The sequence below is a fragment of the Citrus clementina genome, unplaced genomic scaffold (genome assembly GCF_000493195.1).
Source record: "Citrus clementina cultivar Clemenules unplaced genomic scaffold, Citrus_clementina_v1.0 scaffold_2, whole genome shotgun sequence".
NCBI lineage: Eukaryota > Viridiplantae > Streptophyta > Magnoliopsida > Sapindales > Rutaceae > Citrus > Citrus x clementina.
Window position 1 is genome coordinate 32,056,205 of NW_006262688.1, and position 16,083 is coordinate 32,072,287.

At 35.9% G+C, this 16,083-nt stretch overlaps 3 protein-coding genes, 1 non-coding gene and 1 pseudogene across 4 annotated transcripts; 4 read left to right on the top strand and 1 right to left on the bottom strand.

The window, feature by feature from the left end:
• Positions 1 to 2,787: 2,787 nt before the first annotated feature.
• Positions 2,788 to 2,924, bottom strand: LOC112101344. The gene has a single exon (XR_002907471.1). It is a non-coding gene; the product is annotated as a small nucleolar RNA Z247 (small nucleolar RNA).
• Positions 2,925 to 4,662: 1,738 nt separating this feature from the next.
• On the top strand, positions 4,663 to 6,352 carry LOC18052381 (taxadiene 5-alpha hydroxylase). Its single transcript, XM_006448982.1, has 4 exons — positions 4,663 to 5,154; positions 5,249 to 5,690; positions 5,763 to 5,950; positions 6,059 to 6,352. Exons 1-4 carry the CDS (start codon positions 4,663 to 4,665, stop codon positions 6,350 to 6,352), a joined length of 1,416 nt encoding a protein of 471 aa, XP_006449045.1.
• An 813-nt stretch (positions 6,353 to 7,165) lies between these two features.
• On the top strand, positions 7,166 to 8,407 carry LOC112101058 (annotated as a pseudogene).
• Positions 8,408 to 9,375: 968 nt separating this feature from the next.
• Positions 9,376 to 11,070, top strand: LOC18052382 (cytochrome P450 716B1). The gene is made up of 4 exons (XM_006448983.1): positions 9,376 to 9,870; positions 9,953 to 10,391; positions 10,473 to 10,666; positions 10,759 to 11,070. Exons 1-4 carry the CDS (start codon positions 9,376 to 9,378, stop codon positions 11,068 to 11,070), a joined length of 1,440 nt encoding a protein of 479 aa, XP_006449046.1.
• Positions 11,071 to 12,725: 1,655 nt separating this feature from the next.
• Positions 12,726 to 15,503, top strand: LOC18052383 (derlin-2.2). The gene is made up of 6 exons (XM_006448986.2): positions 12,726 to 13,029; positions 13,586 to 13,685; positions 14,009 to 14,223; positions 14,322 to 14,405; positions 14,855 to 14,908; positions 15,056 to 15,503. The coding sequence occupies exons 1-6, from the start codon at positions 12,931 to 12,933 to the stop codon at positions 15,236 to 15,238; spliced, it is 735 nt and encodes a 244-aa protein (XP_006449049.1). The 5' UTR covers positions 12,726 to 12,930; the 3' UTR covers positions 15,239 to 15,503.
• The last annotated feature ends 580 nt before the right edge of the window (positions 15,504 to 16,083 follow it).

Here is a 16,083-nt window from a genome sequence, read left to right on the forward strand (position 1 = left end):
GAAATTGCCAAGTAGTAAGACAACCTTTCAGCTTTTCATACCAGGCTCGTGGAGCTTGTTTTAGACCATAGAGAGCTTTCTTGAGTTTGCAGATGTACCCTTCCTTAGTGACAAAGCCTTCTGGTTGTGTCATATATACATCCTCAGAAAGATCCCCATTAAGGAATGCATTATTGACATCAATTTGTCTGACTTTCCACCCTTTCATAACTGCCAAGCTGAGTATGACTCTTACTGTTGAAGACTTCACCACTGGACTGAATGTTTCTGAATAATCTATCCCTGCTGTTTGGTGAAACCCCTTTGCAACTAATCTAGCTTTATACTTGCTAACAGTTCCATCTGTGTTATACTTTGTTCGGAATACCCACTTACAACCTACTAACTTGTAGGTTGAAGACATTGGCACAAGAGTCCAAGTGTTGTTGTGAATAAGGGCATCATACTCAGTTTGCATTGCATCTTTCCATTGAGGATCTGATAATGCCTCAGGGACAGTGGATGGTTCTAAGCTGTTGTGAGTTGTTAGGAAGGCCTTTGGTTTGAAAATTCCAGCTCTAGCTCTGGTTATCATGTGATGGGTGGAAGTAGAAGGTTTAGGCTGAGATGTATGTGTTGGACAGAGTATTTGTGGTGCTGGTGACTGGGATGAAGGTAAAGACAAAGATGTGGAGGTCTGAGTTGTAGGTGACTGACATTGAGGTGTGTTTGATGACAGGGAATGATTGACAGGGAAGTGATCTGCTGCAGTAGTTTCAAGACTGTTCGGATTGCTATTAGGAACTGACAGAGTAAACCTTTGAAAAAGGTTATATTGGAAATCAGAGGAAGTGTATTTAGAAGTGGAAGAAAAATTTGGATCTAAAGTGTAAGGGAAAGTAGTTTCATCAAACAATACATGACTGGCAATATAAATCTTGCCTGATGAATGTAGACACTTATAGCCCTTATGTGAAGAACTGTATCCTAAGAAGACACACTTTGAAGTATGGAAATGAAATTTATGGTTATTGTATTCTCTGAGAAAATGAAAACAAGAACATCCAAATGTTCTTAGAAAGTTATAGTCTGGTTTGTGATGAAAAATTGATTCATATGAGTTTTCATTGATAGAATAGGTGTTGGTAATCTGTTAATGAGATAGGCTGCTGTATGAAAGGAATCCCACCAGAATTTGATAGGTAATTTAGCTTGTGCAAGAAGAGTAAGGCCTGATTCAGTGATGTGTCTGTGTTTTCTCTCTACCAAACCATTTTGGTTGTGTGTATAAGGGCAAGAGTGTCTGAATTCTATCCCCTCTTCTTGAAGATATTTGGTGAAAGATCTGAATTCCCCTCCCCAGTCAGATTGGAGACATTTAATGGGCTGTTCTAATTGTTTTTCAACTTGAGTTTTAAAAATTTTGAACACATGAAGAGTTCATCTTTGGTTTTCAAGGGAAATATCCAAGTGTATCTGGTAAAGTCATCTACAAAGCTCACATAATATTTATAACCTTGTATGGAAACCACTGGAGCTGGTCCCCATAGATCAGTATGTAAAATGGCTAAAGGTTGTTTTGTTTTTGTTTCAGTTGCTGGAAAGTGTAGTCTATGCATTTTTCCCAATTTGCAAGCATCACATGAATCAAAATCTTTATTTCCATTGACAGGTTTGAAAGAGGAACAAGATTGTATTACATGATTTAAGATCTTAGAGTTAGGATGACCTAGCCTCTGATGTAATACAGAAGTGCTTAAAAAACACTTAGAGTTCATACAAGACTCTGCTGCCACATTATGCAAGCAGTGATCTAGTTTATTTGACTGACTAAGATTGACAACTGAGAGCATTGAAAGAGGAACAACTGACTGAAAAGAAGACTTGATATTTGCAACATGACTCTGAAAGGAAGACTGAGCAGAGATTTTATTTGAGGACACTAATAGCAATCTGTACAAGCCTTTTTCAGCCTTGCCCTGCAGTATGATCAAATTCTTCACCTTGTCCTTCACAAAACAGGATTTATCAGTAAACTCAACTGAAATATTGTTGTCTTTGGTTAGCTGAGAAATGCTTATGAGGTTCTTGGTTATTTGTGGAACTAAAAGTATATTGTTTAGTTTAATCACAGTGGAATCAGTGCAGTTGTGCAATCTCAGAACAGCTTTTCCAATATGTGTAATATTCAAGCCAGTACCATTACCAATAATGAGTTTAGATGTACCTGTAAATGACTCAGAAATCTGCATATTGTTCATGTCATTTGTGAGATGATGAGTGGCACCACTGTCAAGGTACCAATTTGCATCAGATGATCCTTCCATATTTGCCAGATATGCTGATTTCGGATTCCTATTTGGAGGTGGTCTATAAGCTCCAGAGGCAATAAATTCTTCCAGCTTCTAGCATACATTGGCTGTATGACCTATTTTGAGACAAACTTGACAGGTAGGCTTAGAAGGATTCCACTGGGATTTTGGATTTCCAGGTGTTTTACCATTATTGACAGCATTATTGTTATTCCAGTTTCCTCCTCCTCCTCCTCCATAATTTCCCCTGTAACCATTATTTCCAGCACTTCCAACAGGAAAACCAGATGATCCATAATTTCCTCTGTAACCACTATTTCCAGAATTTCCAGCAGCATTACTATAGCCTGAATTATATCCAAGATTACCAAAACCTTTTCCTCCTGAGAAGTTTCCTCTTCTAGGTCCTCTATTTTGTGCAAAATTAGCTTCTAAATTGTGTTTAACATCCATGTTAGCAAGCATATGAGTTTGTTGATCAATTCTAGCATCTTGAGTTAACAGCATAGCATAAGCCTCATTAACATTCATTTTTCCAGTTCCTACTTGTCCAGTAATATAAGTAGCAACAGAATTATAATCAAGACCTAGACCAGAGAGTACATGTAAAATCAAATCATCATTGCTTAATGCACTTCCTGCTGCAGCCATGTTATCAGCAATAGATTTCATTTTAATGAAATATTCAGTCATTTTAAGATCATCATTTCTAGTGGAATTCATCAAATATCTCAAATGCAGTAATCTAGACTTTGACTGAGATCCAAATTGAGTTTCAACAGCTTTCCATACCTCCAATGAAGTCTCAAGGTTGAACACTAGACTAATGATACCTTCACTCATGGATGAAAGAAGCCAACCGAGAAGTATCTGATCTTGTGCTCTCCAGGTTGCAAATTCTGGATTCTCCACAGATCTAAGATCATCATCATATCTCTGAGCAATATGAGAAGGAGGTGGAGTAATTGATTCATCGATAAATTTCTCAAGTCTATTTCCTCGAATTGAAGCAAGAACTTGAGATCTCCAGATCAAATAGTTTGATTGATCAAGCTTAACAGGAGTGTTGAAAGTGAAATTGACGGTTGTTGAATGAGCAGCAGAGTTATGAACTTGATTTAAGGAAGAGGCAAGATTCACAGATGCCATTGTGGCTCTGATACCAAGTAAGAAATCAGAATAAGGATGTTTGGAAGCTGAGAAAATTTAGAATTGAAAGCTTTTAGCTCTTATGATTTTATTTATCAAAAACTTAACTAAGAAACTGTACACAGATTGCTTATATACACAGCTGATGCTCAGCTCAATTAGTTAACTAATTACAAAACTAATTCTAGCTAGCTATAACAACTTCAACTAATTATCACGTGAACAAGTAACTACATAACCACCAGGTGCTAGCTGGCATGCCATGTCATCAACCTTTAATTGTAAGTTGGAGCTGCTGCTATCCTCTGCTTTACAGTCTATGCTACTGATGTGTGCTTCCTTAACAGTCTCTATAGACTGATCACTGTACTTACTAGTATACTGTCCTGAAATAAAAGAGTAATATCATTTGACTTTGCTTATATTTATATCAAATTTGAGAAATTTGAATAGTCTGAAAATTCATCAAAAACCTTCTATGGGAAGATTCATGACAGGTTCCAAGAGATGCTTATTGCAATATCAAAATTCAAGAGAGTTATTCTGACGAATTGCAAAATCAGTAAAATCATCCAAATATCTGATTTTGACCAAAACACAGGGGAGAATGATTCTGCACCAAAATTAGAGAACTGGCATAGTTGTGCTGCAGTAAATAATAATAAAACTTTATTCTTCTTTTCTCCTACCGAAAAATGGAGTTTTAATAGAATGTATTAAAAAGCATCAGAGGAAAACACAACTCCATGAACAACTTTTTGATTAGAAAAAATTCTAGCCAATGCAGTTTCTTCCTTTAAAAGAATTAAGATTATAATAACAATAGAAGTGACCTTGGCTTTCCATGACGTCATGGCTGATAAAAGCTGGAATAGATTTAGATTATCAAATAACTCTCTTTTATTCTTAATTTGATTAATCCTTTAAGAATTTCATTATCAAATATATAGTATGCCGACCGATCATTCAATTATTAAGCACTAGAAACATTGCTTGTCAATGTCAGAAAATGACCTGCTTTTGTTCTTCAGGATATGTCCAAACACAAAGTGTTTGTGATATACCCCAACGGAAAACACAAGAATGCTTCTAGCTTAAATGTTCTGCTTGTGTCTCTGAGAGTCTGAGTAATATGAAAAAAATATAGTCACTGAAATTCTGAAATAGATTGCAATCTTTCCCCAAAGGCTTTCCTGTAACAAAATTCTTGTTGACTTGTGCCATGGATCCTACAATCTATTTCACCTTGCTGCTTTTTCTTCTCCCTCTTTATTTGATCCTAAGAAGGAAAACTTCAAAACAGCTTCCACCTGGTTCTTTTGGGTTACCTATTATAGGCCACAGCCTCAGCTTTCTGCGTGCCATGCATACTGACACAGTAGAACAATGGTTTCAAAGGAGAATAAAAAAATATGGTCCCATTTATAAACTCAGTCTTTTTGGGACACCCGGAGTATTTATCCATGGGCAGGCTGCTAACAAGTTTATCTACACTTGCGACAGTGATACGGTTGTTCCCCATCAACCACCGTCGTTCAAAATGATTTGTGGTGAGAGGAATATACTGGAGTTAAATGGAGAAGAACACAAGCGTATCAGGGGAGCGCTTATGTCGTTTCTGAAACCTGAAGTTTTGAAGCAATACGTTGGAAAAATGGATGAAGAAATCAGAAAGCACCTTGAAATTCATTGGCATGGCAAGCAAAAGATCAAAGTACGTCACAAGTTTTTTAATTGTCACACATAAAATACATGTTGCTGTGCTTTTCCTTGATTGAAATATATGCTTTTTTGTCATGAAAACACAGGTAATGCCATCGATGAAGACCCTCACCTTCAACATAATGAGCTCTCTTCTATTTGGAATAGAACAAGGAGCAAGCAGAGATGCACTGATAGAGCTTATACAACAGATCAGTAATGGCTCGGTATCTTTACCAATAAATATTCCCTTTACATGCTTCCATCGAGGCCTGCGAGCAAGAGCAAAATTTAGAACAATGATCATGGATCTTATAAAGCAAAGGAGGGCAGCATTAACGAATGAGACTGCTTTGCCTCAACAAGATCTCATAACTTGCTTGCTTAATATTCAAAACAATGACAATTCAATTATACTTTCTGACGAGGAAATAGTAAACAATGTCATAGTTTTGATGATTGCTGGACATGACACATCTTCAATTCTCATTACCTTCTTGGTCAGACTTTTAGCTACTGATCCCACTGTTTATGCCACCATTAGTAAAGGTATGCCTATAATTCGATTTATAATTATAATAATTTGCTAATAAACTAGTCGAGTTTTTTCCTTGGACATAGAACAAGAAGAGATAGCCAAGAGCAAAGCCTCAGGGGAGCTATTGACATGGAATGATCTGGCCAAAATGAAGTACACTTGGAGAGTAGCATTGGAGACCTTAAGAATTTACCCTCCTGTTTATGGTGCTTTCAAGAAAGTCCTCAAAGATTTTGAGTATGAAGGGCACACTATTCCAAAAGGATGGCAAGTACGGAAAAATTCTATCTTTGAACAGTTTATTTTCCCCCAAGTCTTTGTAACTAGTTATTACAAATTTATTACTAATATTCTTTTTTCTTTTATACTGGAAATTTAGATAGTTTTGGCTTCATGCATGGCACATATGGACGAGCAAATTTTTCCTGATCCATCAAAGTTTGATCCAACACGGTTTGAGAATCAGGCATCAATCCCACCCTTTAGCTTTGTGGCATTTGGTGGAGGACCAAGGACTTGTCCTGGATATGAGTTTGCAAGAATTGAAACTTTAACTACGATGCATTACTTGGTTACAAAGTTTACGTGGAAACTTTCTTGTTTAGACAACTTCACCAGAAATCCGGTGCCAAATTTCAAGCAGGGACTACCAATTGAAATTCAGCCTAAATAGCTTTTTATATCATAAGTACCACCAAATAAGTTTGTCAGTTTCAATCAACTTCTTGCGGGTTGTATTAATCCCAATGGAAAGTCAACCAGGTCCTGTAATGGTAGAATTGCTGCTTTATTGATACATTGTTCGAGTTTCTAATAAGCTAATTCATCATAACTTATCCAATGGAAGCAAGCAAAACTATTTTCATCATTTCAGGAAATGAGAACAGTTTTTGGCAAATTCATGCATGGCTCTGCCGCAAAGCAATAGCAGTGTTTAACACTTGATTTCTATTTTCCCCTGACAATAAGCTTGCTTGGAATGCATAAAGCACAAAGTATACAAAAACTACATTGAATAAGAACTACTCTTAACAGTTCATAGGATTTCAGTGAACGGCTGAATATGTCTTTTCCAAACACTCCAATTTAGCCATCTAAGAATTTGCCTGATGGTATCCATATTCTAGACCAATCATAAAATTAAGTAGCCTTCTTCCGTTTTTAAGCAATTCAACTTCGGTTAGAGCAACACATTGGAAACGCCACTATCCATAAAGGACACACTAGGCTGATTTTCAAAGATAATAATAATGATAATAACAAACTGGGCAGTTTTTCGGAGTAGTCTAAGCTCTTTCATTTTTTATTTTATAAGATGTAGAACTTCGTTAAAGATCCACACCTTTCATACTTATGATCCCAATGCATTAGGAGATAATTATGCTGCTATTAAACATCCTTAATCCTCCAATATCTTAAATCTGCGTAGTAGACATGAATCAAGCGATATATTTCACCTTGATTCTCGACCAGGAAAACTTAAAAAATGCGTCCACCTGGTTCTTTGGAGTTGCCTGTTATAGGCCAAAGCCTCGGCTTTCTGCATGCCATGCACACCAATAATACAGAAAAATGGTTTCAAGATAGAATTAAAAAATATGGTCCCATCTCTAAACTTAGCCTACTTGGGACCCCAACTGTATTTATATATGGGCAGGCCGCTAACAAGTTTGTCTGTACTTGTGATAGCAACACACTGCCAATCAGCAACCATCATTTATCAGAAGAATCTGCGGTGAGAGGAGTATAACAGAGTCAGGCGGTGATGAACACAAGCGCATGAGGGGGGCACTTGAATCATTTTTGAAGCCTGAAGTTTTGAAACAATATGTAGGGAAAATGGATGAAGACATTAGAAAGCATCTCCATATGCATTGGCATGGGAAGCAGAAGGTTACGGTAAGATACATTAAATTGTTTATGGTTTGACTTTCTAATGCTAATCTGCTCTTCCTTTTGAGCAATATAGGTAATGCCATCGATGAAGACCCTCACCTTCAACATACCGAGCTCTCTTATATTTGGAATTGAGCAAGGAGCAACAAGAAATGCATTTATAGAGCTCTTTCAAGATATAATGGATGGGATAGTTTCAATGCCAATAAATCGTCCCTTCACACGCTTCAACCGTGGCCTCAAGGCAAGAGCAAAGATTAGAGCATTGATCACAGATCTTGTACATGAAAGGAGAGCAGCATTGAAGCAAAACTCTGCTTTTTCTAAACAAGATTTCATGACTTGTTTGCTCAGTATCCAAAGCAAGGGCAACCCAACAGTAATAACCGATGAGGAAATTGTAGATAATACCATAATCATCATGATCGCAGGACATGACACATCCAGTGCACTCCTTAACTTCTTGGTCAGGATTTTGGCTAGCGATCCATCTGTTTTTGCCAACATTGTCCAAGGTCTGAAATGAATTCATTTTTCATTTTTCTCCTTAAGATTTGGTCCATGCAAGTGATATTTCAACTATCTCCACCTGTTTTGCTATAGTGATCTTACACGTAATGCATAAACTTCTCTGTAGAACAAGCGGAAATAACTAAGAGCAAGTCTTTAAGGGAGCTCCTCACATGGGACAATCTTACCAAAATGTAAGTACACTTGGAGAGTAGCATTGTAGAATTTAAGGATGACCCCTCCTTTGTCAGGAACCTTCAGGAAAGCTGTTAGAGATTTTGAATATTAAAGATATATTATCCCCAAAGGATGGCAAGTATGAGAGAATGCTTCCTATCTTTTGCCTCCTCTTCTTTCCCACATATGTTTTAGGTACTTAACGGGCAATTTGTTCACCAAAATATGCCACTGATATCATTTTCCACATAGGTAACACACATGGATGACCATATCTTCCCAGATCCATAAGTCAAAGTTTGGTCACCATCTCTTCCCGGATCCATCAAAGTAGCGCTGTGGCATTCAGATCCATCTCTACCCAGATCCATCAAAGTAGCTCTGTGGCATTCAGAGGAGGGCCGTGGATCTGTCCAGGACATGAGTTTACAAGAATTGAAAATCTAGCTACAATTCATCACTTGGTGACCCCATTCTCATGGAAATCCTTTTCCAGTTTTCAAGCAAGGACTACCAATAGAAATTGAACCAAAGGACTCTGTACATCAATTTGCATAATCTCTATTCATATCTATGAAAATTGAATCTCTAAGTAAATTCTTAAACTTGTGCAGTCTCCCTGGTTGGATAACACTCATCCGCCTATGGGAAAGATGTCCATGAGGTTATGTACTCAATTACGTTATCATATTAAGTCTGTGGAATTTAGAATCCTGACAAGCAAACATGATTAGAGGTACATTAACGAGTACCCTTCTAATGAGAGATCTCTTATTTCAATATAATAAGGACAAGCTAAAAGATTAGAAAATACAAAATTCTAATATACCATAGGGCAAAATGCATTAAATTGAAGTATGTTCACTTTTTGTCTTTTATCTTAGACCTCATCTTACCAAAGTAAAGGATCCGTATTATATAAAATTACTACTCATACATTAATTATATCAAAGCATAACGAGACGACAAAACAAAGTTGCTAAAGATGCTAGGTTATCACTAATGAGGACAAAATTAAAAGATACCGCCGGCAACTTTCTTTTAAATGAACTTCTTCGTTCCAGATTTCCAGTAGATATAGATTCATTCCCCGCAAATATTTCTCAATCAGACATGAGTCCAGCAAATTTTTTAATATTGTTTCTTCTTGTCCTCCCTCTTTACGTTATTATACTGACTAGGAAAACTAGAAACAAGTTGCCACCAGGTTCTTTCGGGTTACCCTTTATAGGCCAAAGCCTCAGCTTTCTACATGCCTTGCGCACCAACACAGCAGAACATTGGCTTCGGGAGAGAGTAAGGAAGTATGGAGCAGTTTCAAAACTGAATCTTCTAGGCACTCCAACATTACTCCTCCATGGGCAGGCAGCTAACAAGTTTGTCTACACTTGTGATCAAAAGATACTTGCCGGTCAACAACCCACTTCCATTAGAAAAATTTGTGGTGAGAGAAATATACTTGAGTTGACGGGAGATGATCACAGGTGCGTGAGGGGAGCGCTTTTATCTTTTTTGAAGCCTGAAGTGTTGAAGCAATATGTTGGAAAGATAGATGAAGAGGTCAGGAAGCATATGAAGATGCATTGGCATGGTAAAGAACAAGTTCAGGTACGTCAAATTAATTAATTTAATAACTTGCAAATCTGTTCCTTTTCTTTGTTATTCTATTTTTCTGTCAACAATTATACAGGCAATGCCCCTTATGAAGACACTCACCTTTAGCATTATGAGCTCACTTTTATTTGGGATAGAAGAAGGTGATCAGAGAAGAGATGCACTTGTAAAGCTCTTTCAACAGATAATTGATGGGATCTTTACGATACCTGTAAATTTGCCTTTTACCCGCTTCAACCGTAGCCTCCAGGCAAGCAAAAAAGTTAGAGCTATGTTAATGAATCTCATACGCGAAAAAGGGGCAGCACTGGAGCAACATTCTGCTTCTCCTAATCAAGATCTCATCAGTTGCTTGCTCAGTATCCGAAACGAATCAGTAGTATTATCTGATGAGGAAATCATAGACAATGCCATCATTGTTATGATTGCAGGACACGATACATCTGCCATCCTTATTACCTTCTTTATCAGGCTTCTAGCAAATGATCCATCTGTTTATGCCACCATTGTTCAAGGTATGATTAAAAAAACAAAAAAAAATTGAAAAGATCATTTGTTAGCATACACATTAATTCTAATTAATTAGGGTTTTGTAGAACAAGAGGAGATAGCAAAGAGCAAGGCTTCAGGGACAGGGGAGCTTCTCACATGGGAAGACCTAGCCAAAATGAAGCAAACTTGGAGAGTGGCTATGGAGATTCTAAGGACGACACCTCCTATATTTTGTTCTTTCAGGAAAGTCCTTGAAGATTTTGAATACGAAGGGTACATTATTCCCAAAGGGTGGCAAGTATGTTCGTCCGAGACTCACCATTACATTAATTATGTGTGATTTGATGATACTCAGTATTGACATTGATTTTATATACGGCATCTACGTAGGTCATGTGGGCAGCATGCATGACACACATGGATGATCAACTTTTCCCAGATGCATTAAAGTTTGATCCAACACGTTTTGAGAAACAAGCAGCGGTACCACCTTTTAGTTTTGTGGCATTTGGAGGGGGGCCTAGAACGTGTCCTGGGAATGAATTTGCCAGAATTGAAACTCTAGTTATCATTCATTACTTGGTCACCCAATTCACCTGGAAGCTCTGTTGCTCGGACAATTCTTTCTCTAGAGATCCGTTGCCAGTTTTCAGACATGGACTAGAAATTCAAGTTAAACCAAAGAACTGTGCTACTGGCTAGGGCCATTTGTATCTTTTTCGATGAAAATTTTATTAGAATCCAAGTTCCCTCTTAATTTATGTGATAAAATGCAAATGTTTGGACAAACTCTTTTTTCAGTCAAATTAAATGTTTCTTTTTTTGTACGCAAATTATATGTTCAACGTAATTGTTCAACATAGGGATGTTCACGGATCGAATTTTGCGGATTAGACATCAATTCATATCCAATCCACGATTTTGCGAATCATAAATTTTTAATTCAATTTAATCCACGGATTTGTGAAATTTAATTCAAATCCAATTCATATGTCTATGGATTTGACTTAATCCATATTCAATCCACCATTTTGTAGATTGATTTACAGGCTAAACATTTTTATCAATCCATGGATTGATTCAATTCAATTCAAATCCAATTCATACGTCTATGGATTTGACATAATCCATATCCAATCCATCATTTTGCGGATTAATTTGAGGGCTAAAAATTTTTATCAAGTCCTATCCACAAACTAACTAAATAAAAAAATTAATATAAAAATAATTTTACTGCCGATCAAATTCAAAATTAAATAAGATTTAAATAAATAAATTATTTAAATAAAACTAGAAAATACACTCAAAGTTTCAAAATATAACACACCAAAAATAAAAAATAAAAATCTCATTTGTTTAGATCAGTACATAAAAATTAACTGCTTATGAAATTATATTTTTTTATTTTATATTATTATCGGATAAGACATAATATGGTATTAATGTAAGTATATTTTAACTTATTTATTTATTAGTAAGTATAATGTCATATTTACAAGTTTAATTTTTTTATTAAACAAATAATTTTTTTTTACGGATTCGCAGATTTTTACGGATTCACATAAATAAATTCATATCTAATCCACCAATTGTGGATTTTCAAAATTTTAATGTAATAAAATTTACCAATCCACGGATTAAATTTTTACGGATCGGATTGAATTATGAACACCCCTAAATTTCAACATAAAATTAAATAAGAACTAATTATGATAATATGCATAACGTGAATAGATAGGGAGTATTGCTCCAGCCTCCAAGAAGGGAACAACACCAAAGAACTTCTTTTATAGTATTAATAATAATGAATATATAATTACAATTCCCTTTACAGTAATAGAATTTGATGCCTAATATATTATTAGAATCTACTCAACAACTCGGATGAATAATTGAGTTGCTTGGCACCACTTCTTACCCCCCTCGGGGCCGTAAAAGCGTTACGAGTAAGCTGATCTTTAACTTCAGATCTGCACCTCTTTGCATTGTATGTAATAATAACTATACCTTTGTCTTGGGGCTATGAACTTCTTTGTATTGTAAATAATAAATATACTGTCATATTTAAAAAAAAAAATTGAAGATTTTATAATACAAGCATGGGTTCATATGTTTGAGAATTGTAAGAAAAAAATTTCTGATAACCATTTTTTTTAGTAAAAGTAAATCCTTATTTTGTGTATTATTGAAGTAAAAGAGATCGTATAAGATCTATCACTGTGAGGAGGAGAAAAATCAAAATAGAATCGAACACATGAAATCGTAGCCAAAAACACATAATTGGAACGTGAGCACCACACGCCCTCTTATTGGTCATGTCCTGTCATCCTAGATAGAACAGAATAGAGATTATTAATACATAAAACATGTTTTGTGCTTGGCCTCAAAAGACGAAAAGAATTGAAAGCTCTCTCCCGATCTATCTCCACAATCAAAAACCCCCCTTTATTTTTCACTTCACTCAGAAATCTTTAAATTTTCAAAAAGAAAAAAAAAATCAGCACACTTTCGGGGCTCTAGAGATAGATAGATAAACCATATAGTCAAAAAAATTAAAAGAAAATGGCTCAGGCTGTTGAAGATTGGTACAAACAGATGCCTATCATCACCCGCACGTATCTCACAGCCGCTATCGTCACCACCGTCGGCTGCTCTCTCGATGTATGTCATCTTCTTTCTCTCATGCTTGTATTTGGTTTAGCAATTAGGGGTTTTACGTATAGATTATTATGGTTTTTTTGTGTAGGGTTTTCTAATTAGATGGTGTAATTTATTGTGATATTGCTTCTGGGCGATTGGGTTTTATTTATTTATTTTTGTACGATTTCATCTGGGTTTGTCTCAATTTTACAAATTTCTGGTGCTTTCAATTGATTTTCATTTTGCAATGTGGGTTTTTTAAAATTTCGTCCTTTCCTTAGTTTTCAATTGTTTTATGTATTTTGATTGAATTGGTTTGCAATGATTGGGATTCCATTGCTCATGTCGTTTTGTCCTCTATTTGCCCAACATAATTCTGATAAGTAGCGAGTGACATCTGAATTCTAGCTATTCAGATGTCAGTTTCGGACCTGAGGGTATCCAATTGTGTTGTGATGGTAAAAGTGGGCATTGATAGAAAACCCTACTCATAATTCTGCTAAGTTTTATGTATTTTGATTCAGTGACATCATTTGTTATTCTCATAATTTCCCTTCTTTATGTTAAAATTTTGCAGATAATATCTCCTTTTAATCTGTGCTTGCACCCAACGTTAGTGGTTAAGCATTATCAGTTTTGGCGCCTTATCACCAATTTTCTCTTCTTCCGGAAAATGGGTAAGTTTGGGACCTGAGGGTATCCAATTGTGTTGTGATGGTAAAAGTGGGCATTGATAGTTTCAAATTTATGTGTACAAAGCATTTAGTTTTGGCCTTTCACACTTGACCTCTGGATATGCTAGTTCAATTGATACATTGTTTTGCATTTATGTCAGTTTTGTCAGTCATACACTTCGTTTATTGCAAATATACAAGCAATATATAAATGCATTGTGTACTGTTGAACATGCTACAAGCAACACACATGTTTGATTGTTTTTATATTGATGGAGCAACCAATACTGTAACTATTAATATGGCAATTTTTTTTGTGATGACAGATTTAGATTTTTTGTTCCATATGTTTTTTCTCGCACGATACTGCAAGCTTCTTGAAGAGAATTCCTTCAGGGGAAGGACTGCAGATTTCTTGTACATGCTTTTATTTGGAGCCACTTTTCTAACTGGCACTGTTCTTATTGGGGGGATGATACCTTACTTGTCAGAATCATTTGCAAAAATCATTTTCCTTAGCAATTCATTGACACTCATGATGGTTAGTTTTCATTTATTCAAATTGCTAAAATTGTTTTATTGGTGATATGGCTGGAGACTACTTTCCTGGAAGCCTCACTATTTTCCTGCTCACTACAGGTTTATGTATGGAGCAAACAAAATCCTTTCATCCACATGAGTTTTTTGGGCCTTTTTACATTTACAGCAGCTTACTTACCATGGGTGAGTTAGCTTCATAGATTCTTCACAGTGTTCTATTAGTATCTGGTTTTCATTCTAGTCTTTAATTAATCTTGATTTAGTTAATAATAACTCAATATGGAATCTTTCCCACTGAGAAGCAGCAATGTTTTGGTATCTTTCTTCGTAGCTTACGTTCTTGTTTGGGATTGAGGTTGGGTAGCTGTAACTTAAAAGTTATAGCATTAAAGTGTTTATATGATTTTTCACTTGTATGATGAAAAATCTATTATATCTTTAATAATTTTGTCAAAAATATTATATTTACTACATATTATTAGCTTTTGTTTTATAGTTATAGTTTTTTTTTCAACAACAGCTGTAACTTAAAAGCTACTGCGCCTCAATCCCAAGCAGGATCTATATCATCCTTCGACCGGTTCCTTTCAACCGCTTGGTGTTGTAATTACTGTCTTGTTGCCTCCTTGCAGGTGCTCTTGGGATTCTCAGTCTTCGTTGGCGCTAGCGCTTGGGTGGATTTGCTGGTATGTTCTTAATTTCACATTGGTGAAAAAGACATTGACATGATATTTTATTTGATCTGAAACACTTTTGCACATTCTAACAGTATGTCTCACCCACCAACCACATCTATCTCTCTGCTTTATGGTTTGTTTTACCCTATATTTCAGGGGATGATAGCCGGTCATGCCTACTATTTTCTCGAAGATGTTTATCCTAGGATGACAGGTCGCCGGCCCTTAAAAACACCATCTTTTATCAAAGCACTGTTTGCGGATGAGGCTGTAGTGGTAGCACGGCCTGCAAATGTGAGATTTGCTCCACCACCTGCAGAGGAAGTTCACCAAGACTAATGAGAACCTTTGAGGGATGGGACTCTCTTGAGGGCTCACTTTTGGTTTGTATTGATCTGTATGGGAAGTCTGCGGCCTGCAGAAAGTGTTGTTGACCCATGTCTTGAAAGTATTTACGTGAACTAGCTAATTATGGTGTTTATGTCATAAGTACATTACAGCTTAACTTTGTATATGCTATATCCTGTCGCTGCTAGATCTGTCTGGATTTGAAGATGAGTTTTGTAATCTATACATAGAGGAATGAATGATTGTAGTTGGTACAGGGTGCTTCTTGTGCATTTGTTGACTGAAGCTATAGCAACTAAGGATTTACACAGCCAATGTCAACTTTCTTTTAGCAGCTTTCCTTTAGAAGTATAATTACTATTTTAATTATTATATTCTAACTTGTTGTAAGGACAACTCATCATAAGAATAATGTATGATCATTAAATATGAAAATTTAGGATTATATTATTATCCAGTTACATTTTTTTTTATTAAAAATCAACACAATTTTTATTCTCCATTTGAAATATGAATATAAATATGAATATTGCCACTTTATTATTTTATGAAAAAGGTCAAAAAGCCTCTTCTTAGAATCTTTGCCCTGAAATTTTGTTAAATTACCTTTCGCTAATGTTTATCTTTCTGCCAGATACTGATTTTAGTTTTTGGCACTTGGGGTTGTCTTCTTGTTCTGGCTCAGGAAAGATTAGAAAGAAAAATTGCGCACTATTTCGTAATTTCTCTTTAACGTTGAATGCGTTTGCTGCTGAAATAGTGGAAACTGAGAATTGAGAAACCCACATGACCAGCTCTTAACTTGTTTCAAAAGTTCTACCATGTCAAGTTGTGAA